A 16,072-nucleotide genomic window follows, 5' to 3' on the forward strand; every position below is an offset into this window, starting at 1 on the left:
AATGAGGTACCCAAAAAATGTTGTGAATGAAGAAGAACACTATAGGAGACAAGTATCATGACAATGAGGAAGAGGGTTAATGTGTCCTACTTTGCATAAAGATGTTATCGTACAGCCAATTACCATAGAATTCCCTTAAACTTTTGCCAGCAGACTTTTTGGTTATTCCGGTTTCTTGTTTCTTAGAAAATATATTCCCTTAAGTTTAAATAAAGATATGTAGTAATTTATTTGTATTTCCAAGTAACCTGCAGATGCCAAAGCCAGATGACTCAGTATCGGTACAGGAGTGGCCATGGTGTGGTCTCTGTGTTTAAGATCAATTAACAAATACTTCACATATTTCTACTTCTACTGATGATGATCTGATACCAAACAGAACTCAGAGCAATAAGGAATGACGTAAACTTTTTATTATACGTACGTATCTTTTAAAGTACGAAACTGAGTCCTCTGTGACCTCTTATGCTCGTATCCTGCTTGGCTGATACAGTTTGCTTCCTTATCATCTCTGAATGTATCCTGGACTCTGGAACATTTATTAATTTAACCACCCGTGTAGTAAGATCGTAAGCATTTTATGTTCTTGTTGATATGAAAGTATTATTCTATTGTCCATCCTCTTAAATTTATTCCAGGAGTCACAATTTAATAGAAGTCCCAGGTACCAGGTTCAAAGGGTCAACAGTAATGACGGTCTGGTGAAATGCCAGGTCCGATTTAAATTACATAATTATTCATCATTTATTTTGTTACATCACTCTGTTTTGCTTCAGCACTTAAGTTGTATTACCAGGTCACCCAATCACAAGTCCAATCGAAACAGCTTTCTGGCACTAAAGTCACGCACTTACTGTAACTTATCAAACTTATCACTCAGGTAACTCCTACTAGTTTCCCCTGTGCGAAGGTCGTCCCAGAGCTACCATCTGACGCCAGGCAGCATTTGAGGCAATAAATGAATGATAGAATGTTATTGACTTGAAATAAAAAGATAAACTTAAGTATTATATTCTATTTAAACTACATTTGAACTATAGTTGACTTATTCAAAAACATATGAGAGATGTCAGTGAGGTTTCAGAGACGGAGACGCTGCTTATCTCTGTCTCTGACTTTATCTTAGTTGGATGGGTACCAACAGGTGTTGAGTGGATGGGTGATAGAGTCAGTGAGAGAGTGTGTGAGACAGCTTGTAGTCAGGAAGACCTATAAAAAAATTAGTATGAAATGGTCGTGTGTGTGTTTCTCTCTGTCTACGTCTCTGCTTGAGGAATCTTTTGTGTCCTGCCAAGTCACACGCCTCCCCTCTCTTTGTTCAAATCACATCAGACTATATGTGATCACGATAAAGGAGAAAAGCAACAGTTTTGGGCTGTATTGCCAGCATTCCCAATGCTTCACAAAACAATGAATTCTAATATTACTGTGTTTTTGTACATATGCTGTACAATGTATTTACATGTATTTTTATACTGTAAAGCAAACTTTTAAGTTTTCCTAAAAGTCAATGTTAAGTCCCTTTGTTCAATCTACGTGATTATCTTTCATTGTACTATGACGAGGCATCAGGTGTATTGAGAATGTGCGTGAGTGAGAACCAGTGACAGAAGCCAAAGAACTGCATTCCTCTCCTGGCTTAAGGGATTAATAAGTGGGCTGTAATTACATGTACTTTGACAATCCAATTAAATGGGATCCACCCAAAAGATCAAAGGTTCATTATGTAGAATGAAGAAAGGAGAACAGAAAGGTTTTGACACAGATAATCTAGCAATGTCAGGGAGTTTGACAATTTTAAATTGTCTTCTCTTTTAGCCTTACAACTTTAACTTCTGCTGTGTAGTTTGTTGTGTGTAGTTCTGATGATTTTACTTCATTCCTACATTGTTGATTCATCTTCTCTAATTGTCGGAAAGAAGTGACACCCAGACAATTTAAGATGATTGAGGAAGAGCATGGTTAATCAATTATTTATTATTTTATTTTTAAAATCTACATAATCTTCACCTTACACTAATATGTTTAGGAAGGAAAATAAGGCACAGAAGGCTGTATGTACGAGCAGAAAAGGCATCTCATTACTTCTGACACCCCTTCTGACACCCGCATCAGATTTATTTTCCATATTCAGTGAATGAAAGAATATTAGACGCCAAATCTGTCCAGGCAGCGTACAGTGGTCCCCACTTTGTACTGCTGTACTTCTGGCGCCCTTGCTTGTACTACACCCAACTTTGAACTCGACCCTCATTTTGATCTCAAATCCACATCTTCTAAGTTTCATTTCTGTATTTTGCAGGGTTGTGACACTACTGTGGTGTAAGAATTGGTCCACAGACACACAGACTCACAAGGTGAAAACAAAACCAAGATGTTGGCAACGGTGGTTGCATTTTTGAGGGTAGAAACTTAAACCCTATTAGACATTATGTAAACATAATTAGTTATGATGCTTATCTTATCTGTTTGAATGATGTTTGAATGATGGGTCAATAGCTACATCGTGGAGATAAATGGGGACGGAGACACGTTTGACTAGTTTCCATGGGGAATAATTCCAGCCTGGACTACGTGATTTGGATTAAGAAATATAACGTACTTTGGCCAAGTGCACAACGCGCCTCCGGTATTAAATTCATCGCTTATGACAGCACAGCCAAGAAATGAATCATCTCACACGTACATGTTTCACTTTCAATCGCAAACACACAAACACAGATCAGTGCTCTGGAAGTGGTGTGTGGTAGAACTAAAAGCTTTTTTCTTCTGCTCTCTTTTAGCATTAGACACCAGTGAGTGCACCAACCGGATGTGGCTCTAGCGAGCTCCAGCTGACAGTTTAGACCTTGTTGTAGGGGATCTCCCCTGCCACATCTGTTTCATGTTAGGGCCTGGGGGCCAGTACAGGAGGGCCCAACATTACACTCTGCTTCACAGTGGGGGATGGCAGGAGAATGCCTGATGAAGTGGGACACACAGCCCAATGGCAACAGGCTGGAGACCGGGTTAAACTGGTAACATTGTAGTTCAATATGTAGACAGAAATACGCAAACAAAGCAAAAGATGGAAAAAAGAATGACGGACTCATACTGCTTTATATACGTAAACAATGTACTGTTTCCCTGTTGTCTGAAATGGATGAGCTTAAAAATAGTATGTTGGCTGTTTCACTTCAGTTGTACAGTTTGGTTTTCTGTGTTTTTTTGTTGACATTTAAAAAATTTGCCAGCAGGATACAAATGTTAACAAACGTCTGATAGTATCAGATCTGTAGGAAAGAGAAACCAAGACGCGAGCTACAGGTAATCAGATATTATTCTTAGCAAAACATATTAGCTGTACAATTTGTCAACACTTTGAGACTTCACATGTCTCACTTTAGTATTTACTCTACTGCTCAGACCCACATACATTCCTTACACACTGTAGCTGCACTCATTTTCTGCATGGGTGTCTTTCGGGACGCAGAGATGCTGTAACAGAGTCCATAGGTCATGTCTTCACAATTTATGAGGTATAGCAGTTGTTATTGCGTAGCACCGGCACACTGATTTTATTAGTGTGTTATCAACATCTACGTTAATAGCGATAACACTATAACCTTCCCCAGCTGGTGGGCATGGCTGATGCTTACTTTCACAGGATACAATACCCGAAGACAGCCATCAGCTGCCCTAAACCAGTCTCCTTTCAGCTTGGTTAGTTCACCTCCGGGCCAGCTCACCGTGAATCAGCCCCAGATGTGCTTCTGGAGTCAGATGGGGTAGCATACGACAGAGGACCCGCCCAGCTGCAGACGTCAGAAAGGGACCCCCTTTAAATCCCTTGTTAAGTTTTGTCACCATGGTGTTCTTGTCAAGGCGAAAATAACTAGATTACTTCTGAAAAAAACACTGCATTAGTCATTGTTGTGGTTGGTGACGCTTACACAAACAAAGTTGTGAGTTTCATGAATAAGAAACACCGGTAGTGTATATAGAATTTGGAAACAATAAATGAAATGTAATTCCAGAAATAAGGTATTTTAATGTTATGTTATCACAGCAGCTTTTTTAATTGAAATGTAGAAAAATTTCTTGACTTTCCTCAAAGCTTAGTTACTAACAGCTCATGAACTGCTGATATAGTAAACAGCCTTTAAAAGAGTTTATTACCACTTGAGGATAAAAACTCTGTGTAGGTCCGATATCAGAAGCCCAATATCGGTTTATTACAAAATTCCTGTAATTGAATGGAGCTGTTGAGAGGATTTCCCGACATATTCCTGGAGTCGTCCTGACATAAAGTGCTCCTACAACTCCTAGATGTATTAGATGAAAGTACACATAGCCCTCCTCAAAGTTGACCTTTATACAGAGCACAGTTAGACTATGTTTTCCAAAACATAGTATAACTTACACCAGTAAACCTGGATCCCTGGAGCAGGGTGATCTAAAAGAAATGTTGCTCTTTTTTCTTAAAAAAAACTGGCACTCACATTGTTTCCAGTCACGGTAGCCTGGCTAGACTGGCATGTCTAAGTTGTGTCATAGGGGTGTAACCCATTGAGTGTAACTAATTGTGTTGAGGTTGTTATGGATGGAATTTGGTCAGCCCAGTTTTTCGAAATATATAGATGAGTAAGTGAACGCGTTATGTCAAATTGCAGATGAGACCCTGGTGTTTGTTTTGGTCCGTAGTCACTCTGGCCGGGTGGTGCTTGCTATTGCACATCTGGGAGTGAGCTCACTGATTTGTGTGGGATCCGAGCAGAGGTGGAGGCGGGGAGCCGAGAAGGGGGGGCCTCTGTAACCACGTCATGTCGGACCCAGAGAGAGAGAGAGAGAGCCATCTGTATTATGTCATGAGTGCTGGGGCACTCCACCCTTTGCTCTCTATTTCATAGTTATTCTCACTTCTAGACTCCCCCACCCACTGTTCCTCTTGCCTTTGCTTTATTGCTGTGTGTGTTTTATGTATCCCAAGACGGAACAAGGCCTATCTCCGTCTGTGTTTGTACTTATATCAAAATTTGACACCAAATCTTCTTTCTCCATGCCTGCCCTTTCTTCGCCCTATCTTCCTCCTGCCTTTCATTTTGTGTCTGTCTATCCATCACTTTATTTAGCCCTAATGACTGTCCACCTCCAGCTTTCGGGTGAAGCTCTTTGTCTGCACTCGCCTGTCTCATTTGATGTTCACCTTTGCTCCTGTTGCACCACCTGAAAACCAGACGTGGACGCTCAACAGCCTGTAATTAAGTAAAAAAAGAGGGGTTCCCTTTAGGGCCTCCAGCTAATTTTAGAATAAATGAAAGTCAACGTTTAAAGTGGATGAGAACAAAAGTGACGCATCGGCTGAGTTGAGGCCTTGCTTCTGTTAAAACTACAACGCCTCACCTGAAGTCATTGGTTAACACTTTTGTAAATGAGTCAACATGCAATATAAATATCCTGTATAGTATGTGCATCCTGGTGTGTCTCTGTAAGAAATATAACAAGGGCGACAGACACACCCTGTAATAAATCTGCTACTACACACACACACACACACACACACACACACACACACACACACACACACACACACACACACACACACACACACACACACACACACTCAAACACACCCGAACATGCACAATAAACAGAAAACCAGACAATAGCTGCTTAGAGGTTTAACAAGGCTGTAAACCTTTCCAGTCCATGACCAAGCCTACAGGGAAGGAATCTGCTCTCTGCCTAACTCATTGTTGGATGGCATGGATGTTAGCTTTACTGTGGAAAGGAGAGATTGGTTAGGTTAGGTTAATAATGCTCAGTATCATGGACAATATCCTGTAATTGTTATTACAATAAAATCAATCTCCCTAACAACAGTAAAACAATACTAATTAAATCAATGTGTACGCAGCAGATGATCTGATGGACTAGACAACAGAGGGACTGCTTTTCTCCTGAGTCTTCTGACCTCTGCCCTTCATGTCTATGTGGAGAATTTAATTTACTCATTATCTATCACGCTTTTCATTTTGGGTATAAAATGATATCATGGCTTTTTGATATATCAGATTCCAGCATAAACACCCCTGTTCTTGATTTTAATCCGGGTAATATAGCAGATAATGAAAGTAAAAGTCAAACTAACTGAGTATAGAATTTATTATTCTGAGCTTACTGCGCCATCTTCTGGCCAAAGACTGTAGCTCAAGTGGGTGTTAAATCCTTGCACAGTCACCATCAGGGGGCAGATTTCACCTTATACGTTGATATCATGACAACGGAAAATTGAGGTCAGTGCCATTTGATTTTGTTATTAACTGCCATATTATTGCTACTTTAATGCATGGTATAAAATGAATACATGTAAAAACAATGCCTATCTGAAATTCCTGCCCACAGGCCTGATTTGTTTAACGCTTCCGACAGATTCAAACATCAGAAGTAAAAGAAAATGGTAGCTCAGTCTAATTATTCGGCTGTACGTTCACATTTTGCTGTAGTTTGATGTACAAAGCAACCATAAACACAAAACGAGATGTCCTGCGTTACACTTAATTGGTCGGTCAAGAACACACTTCCTTGGAGACACAACTTTATACGATACAGCACTAATCACGAAATGCTGTGATTACAGATAGAAATAACTTATGAGATCTTCAGATAAAACAATGTGTGCACAATATAATAAAGGAATGGGGTGCTTGTCTGGGCTCCATGTACTTATATTCTCTTATGTTTGCATGAAGAAAAGAACCAGAGAGCTTTTTTTCTTGTTATTCTCAGATTTATTTACAGATGTAAGTGGGAGACCATCTCCCTTGTGCATTCACTTACTGGAATTCGTCAACTTTTTCAAATAAAACAGCAGGGATTCTTATATTGCGACACAGTATATGCAAAATAGAAAATGACCACTTCAATTTTGTGATGCATATAAAAATGTGATAAACCCAATACACTAATATTTAGAATTATGAATGTTGATTTACTACAGAACAATATGAAAATACTTAAGTTGAAATAATTACAAAAAAACCATCACTTCAGGCCAGTCATCAGTCATACTCTCTCACAAAGTCAAATAAGATGCTCTTCCATACAATAATAATTAAAAAAAGCTGTACTTTGATGGCAAGAACGCAAAAAGCAAACATACTGCAGGTGTAGGCACATATCAGTCATCCCACACTGTACTCAGCATGCAAACAGGGGAAAGGACTACACAACTACAAATCTGTCTGCTTAATCAAAATCAAAATAAAATAAAAGTGAGGCAACTGAGTATTATTAATTGAAATAGCTGGTCAGTTTAATGAGAGGCCATGCTAAAGTGATTAACTTGAGGAAAGGACTGACAAAATATCTCAAAAACTTGAATCTCATGCCATCATTTACAATGGAACGAGAGCAAAGCAATGCTCGTCAATGCACCCATTATGTGACAGGACAACAAAATATACTACAAAGCAATACTACCTTTAGGGATGATGACAAATTAAGGGTTATTCATAGGGTGTTTTATTATTGACCAATGAGCTGGAGGAGATAGGAAGGGGATGCTGTGGACTAAGAGAAGATTGCAATCCATCAGAGTAGGTCTGCTGGGAGGAGTAAGATTGCGGGGTTGTCTCCGGGGCTGGTTAGCTAATTCTACAAGGTGGTCCTCTTTCCTCTCAGCCTCAGTGAGTTTGCAGAAAGGCAGAGGGGCCAGAGGAAGATAAGAAAGCAAGTGAGCAACCAGTCGGAGAAGAAAAACTATTAAAGATATGGTAGAGAGGTGTCACTACACAGCTGGTCCGTCTTCAGAAGCCCGAGGGTGTTAAAACATTCATGTCCCGAGGTTTAAGTTTGTGTGGCCGTGTGGGTTCCCGCTTGGCCTCAATACCCGAGATTTCAATCTTGGGGGGCATGAAATTGGCAGGGTCGTCCACCTTGAAGTTGACCTTGGTGTTGCTATCCATGGTAGAGGACTTCTGCATGCCGAAATAGGACTGCAGTGAGAAGCCTGAAGGAGAGACGAGAAAGAGATAAATGTTGAGATTAGGACCTAAATCTACCTGGTATGAAAAGGGAGCAACTTTAGTGTCATGATTTGTAAAGGTAACCCCCGAAAATGTTGTTCTTTCTAACTGTTTAAGGTGCAAAACTAGTATTCTCGCTTGCGGTTATTCTGCTCCATCAGCAGGTTACATCCAGCTATTCATTGAATCCAAGCAAGTGGACCATTGTGACAAATTTGGGGAAATTCCCCCTAGGCATTCCTGACAGATGATGTTCACAAGAATGGGACGGACGTTCGTACAGACGGGCGGATAGACGGATATCCATGAAAACATAACTCCTTCGGCCATGGCTGTCCCGGCACAGAAGCAAAAAAGTTAACCACTAAACACCCAGGTGTGTTCAGAAGTGAAACAGGCCCCAGCTACAGCTACAGCACCAACCCCCATCAAGCTGCTGAAAATTCCATTGATACACTTTATACTCTGTTTGCACTGCCAAAACCAATGTTTACACTGCACTGCTTGCACAAATTTTAAATACTCACCTGCTGTACATAGTAAAGTTTTCATTCCTTTTGTGTGTTTTTATCTGTATATTGTTGTTATTGTGTTTGTTGTTCGCTGCTGCTGGCTGGCTGAGAGCTACCAAAATAAATTTTGTTGTATCACTACAATGACAATAAAAATCTCTTTATCTTTAGAAACATTAAATCGCTGAGATTTATTGTTTGTCATATATTAGTCTTTGTATTATATAAGTGATTAGAGGGTCCCATCTTGTGTCTTTTGGGTGGTGGGCCAACCCTTTTGATCATATTTGAATCACAGATTGTGAGGAGCATTGCCCCATCCTGACACTGGAAAATGACCACTGATTTCAAGAGCTGTTAAATTGTAACAAGGGTTCATCTGAGGAAGTGCAACCAGCATTATTATAGTCAAAGAAAAACCAAACACAGGGGTCTCATCACAGTTCACATCTATTACGCATTTATACTGTAATACACACAGGATCCCAATTCAGACTGGGTATAAATGTCTCACCTGTGCTGCTGTCACAGCCTGGGTCAGTGGGGGACTTCTGTACCACAGATCGAGTTCCAAAGAAGCTCCACCTCTCTCCTCCTCCTCCCTCATTTCCTCCCATGTCTGTGCTGGGGCTGGGACTATTAAGCTCTGGGGTGGCAAGAAAAGGCGCAGGACTCAGCTGGAACCAGCTCCTGTATTCCCGCAAAGCAAGAGCAAGCAATGAACATAAAATCAAACATGAGAAGGATGTGCCATATGGCCCACGTTATGAGCCAGTTTGGGAAATGAAGCACGTTAGGATTACAGGATATGAACTAAACATGACAGCAGCATGATGCCTACCTGCGACTAACAGCCGGTGATGTGTGGGGAGTAACACAGGGGGTGACACTGGGGGTGACAGAGGGGGTGACAGAGGGGGTGCCACTTGGGGTGGATTGTGCTGATGTTGTACACCTGTCCTCCTTGAAGTCCCCGCTTGGCATTCTCAACTTCTGCAAAGATAGAAAAAGAACAAGAAATGAAACACACAATTACTGAAAAAATTCCCAACTACTGATCCAGAATCACCCTGTACATTAGAAAGTGATTATTTCAAGTGTATTTATAACTGTGGCTGGATAATAATAGTTCATTTCCTGTACACTTTTTCCCTATGTCCTTGATAGACTAAAAGCCCATATTTGTTACATTGATCTGACTCAAGAGCAAACACTCCCTGAATACACAAAGAAAAAAGGACAGCAGTGTTTTTCTGGACCTGCTGACCAAAATGTTCCTTTTAAATCGCGCGTCACAGATCCTCTGAGCTTATCACCTGCTGGGACCATGAGGTGTGGGTGAGAAAAAGAGAGAGAGGGTAGACTGAAAGAGAGAACCATTTTGTGATCAAATAATTGGGATTTGATGTTGGACCAAAGGGTAAATAAAAAGGTAGCAGCGATGAACCTTTAAAACTTAATGAGGTCACTGCTAAAATGTAGTGATGAGACAGTGATCCTGTGATTCACAATAAAATCTTGTTGTCAAGACAACCCATCATCATAGCTTTAGGAGGCTACAGTGTACACATGTACCTTATCTAAGAATTCACTATATGTATATGGCATATACAGCATTGTATGTTATGTTTCATAATGTAAGCAGAGCCGATACGTTGTATTATTTAAAGGCTGTGATTTTAATGAATATAAATGGCTTGAAACTCACTGAGAACTGGTTGCTCTACCAGCAACCCCAGCAAAGCCACCAGTCCAAGCCTACATCACCTGCAATGGTTTTGCAACACCCTCTTCTACTCAAACAATATATGAGCAAACACTAGCATCTTTCGACGCAGGCTGAAAACTCCCCTCTTCAAGAAGTACTACACTGAGCCTTCTACAGTTGAAATGTATGTTCAACCGTACGTGCTTGACATAAAAATGTATTTCAGTAATGATCTCTGGAAGAATATTGTCAACATCTGGTTTCCATTCAATGTGGGCATATTCCCCATCCATATGTTGAGCGTCCCTCCAAATCACCTCCTTCGTTACTCTGCTTACTACTCTTATTATATGAATCATTTATGTCACATACATTGAATGTGTTGTATCTCTGTTATGCTGTTCATTCTGTACACATGACATCTATTGCATTCTGTCCATCCTGGGAGAAGGATCCCTCCTCCCTGTTAAAGGTTTTTTTTTTAGGAGAGTTTTTCCTGTGCTGATGTGAGGGAAGGACAGAGGATGTGTCATGTGTACAGACTGTAAAGCCCTCTGAGGCAAATTTGTAATTTGTGATTCTGGGCTATACAAAATAAACTGAATTGAATTGAAATGAAATGATGTGTGGCCCTGCATTCTGCTCAGGGCTGTGAATCACCTGTGAATGATGTGGGTTAGTATCCTGTAGGATAAAAATCACTGCTCCAACCCTGCTGGACCTCAACCACAATATCCCAAATGTGTGCCAACATTTGGGCAGATTAAGCTGCTGTTGTGTGATTAATACTACCTATGATCAAATCTTAAAACTCACCTGTTCCTCTCCGCCTTCCCCTAAGGTCTTGGCTTAGTGTAGTTTAGATTGCGTTTCTTGGGTAGTTGTTCAGTTTTACTATATATTCTTAGATTATATTATGATTAAATGAATTCATTAATTTTATTTTTTATTTGTTTTTATTATTATATTTGATTATTGTGACTGTTTTACCCTGTACAACACCTTGAGATTCATTGTAATTTAAAGTGTGCTATATAAATAAAATCCATTATTATTATTATTATTATAATACAATGTTGGCGCAGTGGAGACAGAAGAAAAAACAAATAAAAACACGTGCCACGTATAACCCAGTGCCTCCCATATGTTTAGAGAGGGATGGAGGTTTATTACAACTAACTCATAAAGATAATAAAGATACCACTACACATTAAGCAGTAGCTAGCGTTAGCACATGTGATGGCAAGTTAAAGTAGTGCCAGGTTGTGTCTGATTGTACCTTACATTATCATACATGAGGGTCCCAAACTAGAAGCAGGTCCCCTAAACAGACCAGAGGCAGCTGAGCTAGCTTAGATAGCATCATCAGGGGCCCTTGTGTTAGCTGTGCTAGCTAGCGTTAGCCTACACTGTTGTGGCCTGCTCTCCGCTCTGGTCGCTCACATAACTCCACCTTAACACGATTCATTGACGTACCTTTTTATGATACAGTTTCTTTGACGTTCCAGTCCGTCAGATTCCTTCATTTTGTCCATAATTAGCTAGTTTTAACACGTTTTTTCCTCCTCGATAGCTCGAACGAATACGCCTGTACACACCGCAGTAGGGCCTCCACAACGACGCGTTTGTTAGGAGCTCTCTGATTGGTCCGTTCGACAAAATAAGGGGGCGTTGCCTGGCAACACTCCTGCCGGAAGCTCCAGTCTGTGGAGCAGCAAAGTGCTGATTACGTAATTTGTTGTTTATCTAAATGTTCCATGTTTGGCCTGCAGTCACAAACACACTGCTAAATGATATGGTATTACCATATACTGTACTATAATAACACTCATTTTGAGTTATTACACAGACACAATCATTATTTTAGTATGAATATACAGTACCAGTCAAAAGTTTGGACACACCTTCTCATTCAACTACTTTGAAGAATGTAAAATATAAAACATATTCTGGTTTGTTGAGCATTTGTTTGTTTACCACATAATTCCATATGTGTTCCTTCATAGTTTGGATGTCTTCAATATTAATCTACAATGTAAAAAAATTTAAATAAAGAAAAACCATTGAATGAGAAGGTGTGTCCAAACTTTTGACTGGTACTGTAGTCCTCACTAATTATAATGGGGTTGTGTCATTGTGTGTTCAACTTCTCAAAACTTTACGATGTTGTTGTCAGTCAGGGGAGAGCACTTGAAAAGTGAGCATGGGTAGTGGGCCAAGGGTAACTGTATAAGTACGGACAAGAAAGAAAACACAACCTTTGTTCAGGCACACACTGTGCATGAGGTTCTCCTGGGTCAGCTTTGTCACTCTTGAAAACGGTCTTTACTTAACCTTCCATCTGCACCCATGTCCAAAAAATAAAGCCAAACAGTTAAAACTGGTAAATGTTTAACACCCAATTTTTGTGCAATTGATATTTTGATGACACAGAATTCACTCTGTAATTGTTCATGGGATCTTAGAGCACTGCATTATGATCAGCAAAACAAATATCCACAACTTGTGTGACAATGAGACTTTCCAAACCAAATCTCTCCAATCATTTGAAATCTTTAAAACTCAGTCTTGCCAAAAGTTCCCTGTTGGTAGAAAAAAAATGAATAAAAGTGAAAAAAACAACTCTTAACAAAGCTTACTCCCGGTTAGTTATCAGTAAGGTTCATCAGGTATATCCAATATAAGTCAGACCTGAAACCTCTCATGTTGGCCTGAACTATGTAATAAACTAACAGTGAGCAAGAAAGTGTGTAGGAGTTTTTCTTTTCACTTTTATTCAAGTTTTGCTGCCCTCAATTATTCATTATCATTTAGGGGCAGAGAGAGACTTTTTACTGCTCCTTGGCTCATCAAGGCTTCTACATTTGTTAATACTCACTGGCAATGTGCCGTCACCCAGTCGGTGAAAGCGTGTGTCCTCAGCGGAGAGCCCCTTGTGGGGAGAATACCCGGCATCAGTGAGCCCTGCCTGGTGCTCGAACTTCTGGAGGGTCTCCTGGGTCTGCTCTAAGTGAGGATGGGCATACAGTCATCAGTGGAGATAAAATAAGTCAGTGTTTAATATGCTGCACTCCATTATAGCCCTTTCCGAAGATTGTTTATCCATTTTCGGTTGCCAAAGCGGCAGCCATTTGGCCAATCATAGGTGACATTTACATAATTGTGTGACATGTTGTAATGAATGTTAGTGTATCTGTGTCTTAACACACAGGTAGTGCCTGGATATTTATCAAAATGACAATAAAAGTTCAACATTTAAATTCAGTTTTTTTTGTTGACTTACTGATCATTAGTGTGCTCATTAAAGAGGTGGCTTTGGCTTTCACAATGGGCACTGGGGACTTGACTGGCGATGCTACCTCAAAATTCGGCAACCTCCCATCCACTTCGCCTTCCTGGTCAGACATGTATATGCTATTAGGAATAACTTACAAACCAGTTACACAACAAATAAGAGCGAACCAAATGTGTCCAGGCATGCACCTAACCTTCAGGACATTTCACACAAGCCCATACAAACACCATCTTGTTAAGGTCACCATTTCAAAATCATTTGTTTAACATAGTAAGAACAAACAGGAAAGCACCGTTGCAGTCTTTCTGAAGTTGTGCTTCGGAATGACAGGGTCTTTCCATAAGATGTTGACAGTCAGGTCTGGAGGTGGTGAATGCATGGTGGCATCCAAGAGCTCATCGTAGCTGACAGTGCGCCGAGTCATTCCAATGGGAGCCGAAAAGGCGCCAAAGAGTCCGGATGATGTGCCAGACTCAAGTGCTAAAGGATGGAAATATTATATATTATATATACTATTTCTGACATTGTTGTAAAACTAGCAGTTAAATTACACATTTTAAGATGTAAATATTATCACACCAAAATCTATCTTCCTGCATTACCTGGAATGTCTCCCCGTCGTGAGGTCATTTTCACACCAGATCAGAAGGGCTGACCACAGGAGAATTTAGGTCGACACTGTGAAGGTCCACCTAGCTGTGGGCCCCAAACCTTCATCACATGACATCACACAGTGTTACAGGGTCATTAGACAGATAGAAAGGCCTGCACCTATGGAGGCAAAGTGTGTAGTCCAACAACACAAATGTCACATGCATGTTTTTATTAGCCTAAGCATGGGTAAGTCAGAGAATAAACATGTCAGATACTTGGCTGTACTGACTGTATGCCTTGCAAAGTGTCCAATTTCTGACCTGCTCCAAATATAACCAGAGAGTCTGGTTACAGCACTGCCATTTAAAAATTATGTCAGTTAACCTCACATACTCCGCCCAAAGCAGAGAGAAACAACCCTACTGTGGATTAAAGCTGGCTCATATTCACAGGGAAATGAAACTTTTGGAAATTGAGGAAATACTGCCTGTTTGATAGAATGGAACTTGTTCTACATTTAACACCTTATATATTGTGTAAAATGCTAAGAAAGCCACTCAAATTAGTCCTCTTGTGTTATGGTGAACCTGACAGACTGTTATCAGTGCTTCTTGTAATAATGTAATGTAATGTTCTTATCATTCAGCCTTGTCTGGGCTCACTTTCCTTTGCAATCCACCTGCTTTTTCCTCACTTAGGCTGAATGAATGATGAGAGGACCGTCAACCACCTGCACACTCTACATGCTGGCAGGATTCGGATTTTGCAGATTTAGAAAGGTGTATTCTGGTAATACTTTGCAGACAGCTGACACCAAATCTGCTGTTGTTCACGTCAGCGCTGAGGGGAGCCAGATACAATGACTTGCAAAACAGGAACCGACGAAATCTCACCATGGGCGTGTGGGAATAACGACTAAAATAATCTGTTAACTAGAACAGCAATCACACTTCGGCCACATAATACCAAAAGAACTATCGAGCATTTAAACCATTAATTATAATGACTGCTATGTGTCATAAACAGCATGCATGTCAGTTCATTCTCGGTTTTTTAAATATTGTTCATTCATTTGCAGCGTCAACATGAAGGACACCAGCTTGTCATACACGCTCCATTAAATGTAACATTTAACTCACCCTGTAAATATTTCCTCTCCTCTTCTGTTCAAATTACTCCACAGCTCCACTGATGTCTTTGCCACAGAGGCGCAGACTTGACATGCAGAACGAGCAAACACTGTATGTTTGCTGATCGGTTTGTTCATCCATGACTTTTGGACATGCAGAGAGTAAACAGAGCGCTCTGGCGTCCACCAGTCAACGCACCTATCCGACAACGGAGCCGACGGAAGTGATCACCCAGAAACTTAAAGCACTGCAGCCTGTCTGGGCAGACTTGTGCTGCAATGTAACGGCACTGTGTTATACAGGCCAATGGAAGCACCAACAAGAAGTGGTGGAAGAAGAACTCAGATATTTTACTTAAACGATTAAGGTAAAAGTAACAAAAGCACAATACTCGAGTTAAAGTAATGCATTAAAACATGTAAAAGTATAAAAGTATTCACATCAATATTAAAGTACCAAAACGTTCTCATCATGCAGAATATTCTATTTCAGAAAATGTTATGTAATGTTATTGAATTATTATCATCAATGCATGAATGTGTACTTTGACTTTAATGTTGCAGCTGGTACATGTGGGGCTGATTTTTTAAAAATTTTAATTTTATTATATCATAATTTTTTTTGTTGATTATATTTTGCATTAATAATCTCAATCTGCAAAGTTGCTAACATTATCAAATAAATGTTGTGGACTAAGACGTACAATATTTATTTTCTCTGGGATGTAGAAGTATGATGTAACAGGAAAAAGAAACAATAAAGGAAGGTAAGTAGCCACTTCAGATAGGTGCTTTCCACCACTGCCAGTTTAAACGTCTTATTTCCGC

General features: G+C 40.1%; 1 protein-coding gene across 3 annotated transcripts; it reads right to left on the minus strand.

Annotated features, from left to right (window-relative positions):
• Window positions 1-6,753: 6,753 nt before the first annotated feature.
• Window positions 6,754-15,465, minus strand: LOC129090259 (putative monooxygenase p33MONOX). 3 transcript variants are annotated; one of them, XM_054597840.1, is made up of 8 exons: window positions 15,255-15,465; window positions 14,124-14,217; window positions 13,814-14,001; window positions 13,510-13,621; window positions 13,105-13,232; window positions 9,360-9,511; window positions 9,033-9,208; window positions 6,754-7,990 (listed from the first exon to the last, which is right to left on the minus strand). In XM_054597840.1, the coding sequence occupies exons 2-8, from the start codon at window positions 14,149-14,151 to the stop codon at window positions 7,788-7,790; spliced, it is 987 nt and encodes a 328-aa protein (XP_054453815.1). In that variant the 5' UTR covers window positions 14,152-14,217; window positions 15,255-15,465; the 3' UTR covers window positions 6,754-7,787. The 3 variants fall into 3 exon arrangements, with proteins under 3 accessions (XP_054453815.1, XP_054453814.1, XP_054453813.1); XM_054597839.1 differs by having other exon boundaries at window positions 14,124-14,232; XM_054597838.1 differs by having other exon boundaries at window positions 14,124-14,292.
• Between the last annotated feature and the right edge of the window lie 607 nt (window positions 15,466-16,072).

This window comes from Anoplopoma fimbria, chromosome 4, assembly GCF_027596085.1.
Source record: "Anoplopoma fimbria isolate UVic2021 breed Golden Eagle Sablefish chromosome 4, Afim_UVic_2022, whole genome shotgun sequence".
Lineage (NCBI taxonomy): Eukaryota > Metazoa > Chordata > Actinopteri > Perciformes > Anoplopomatidae > Anoplopoma > Anoplopoma fimbria.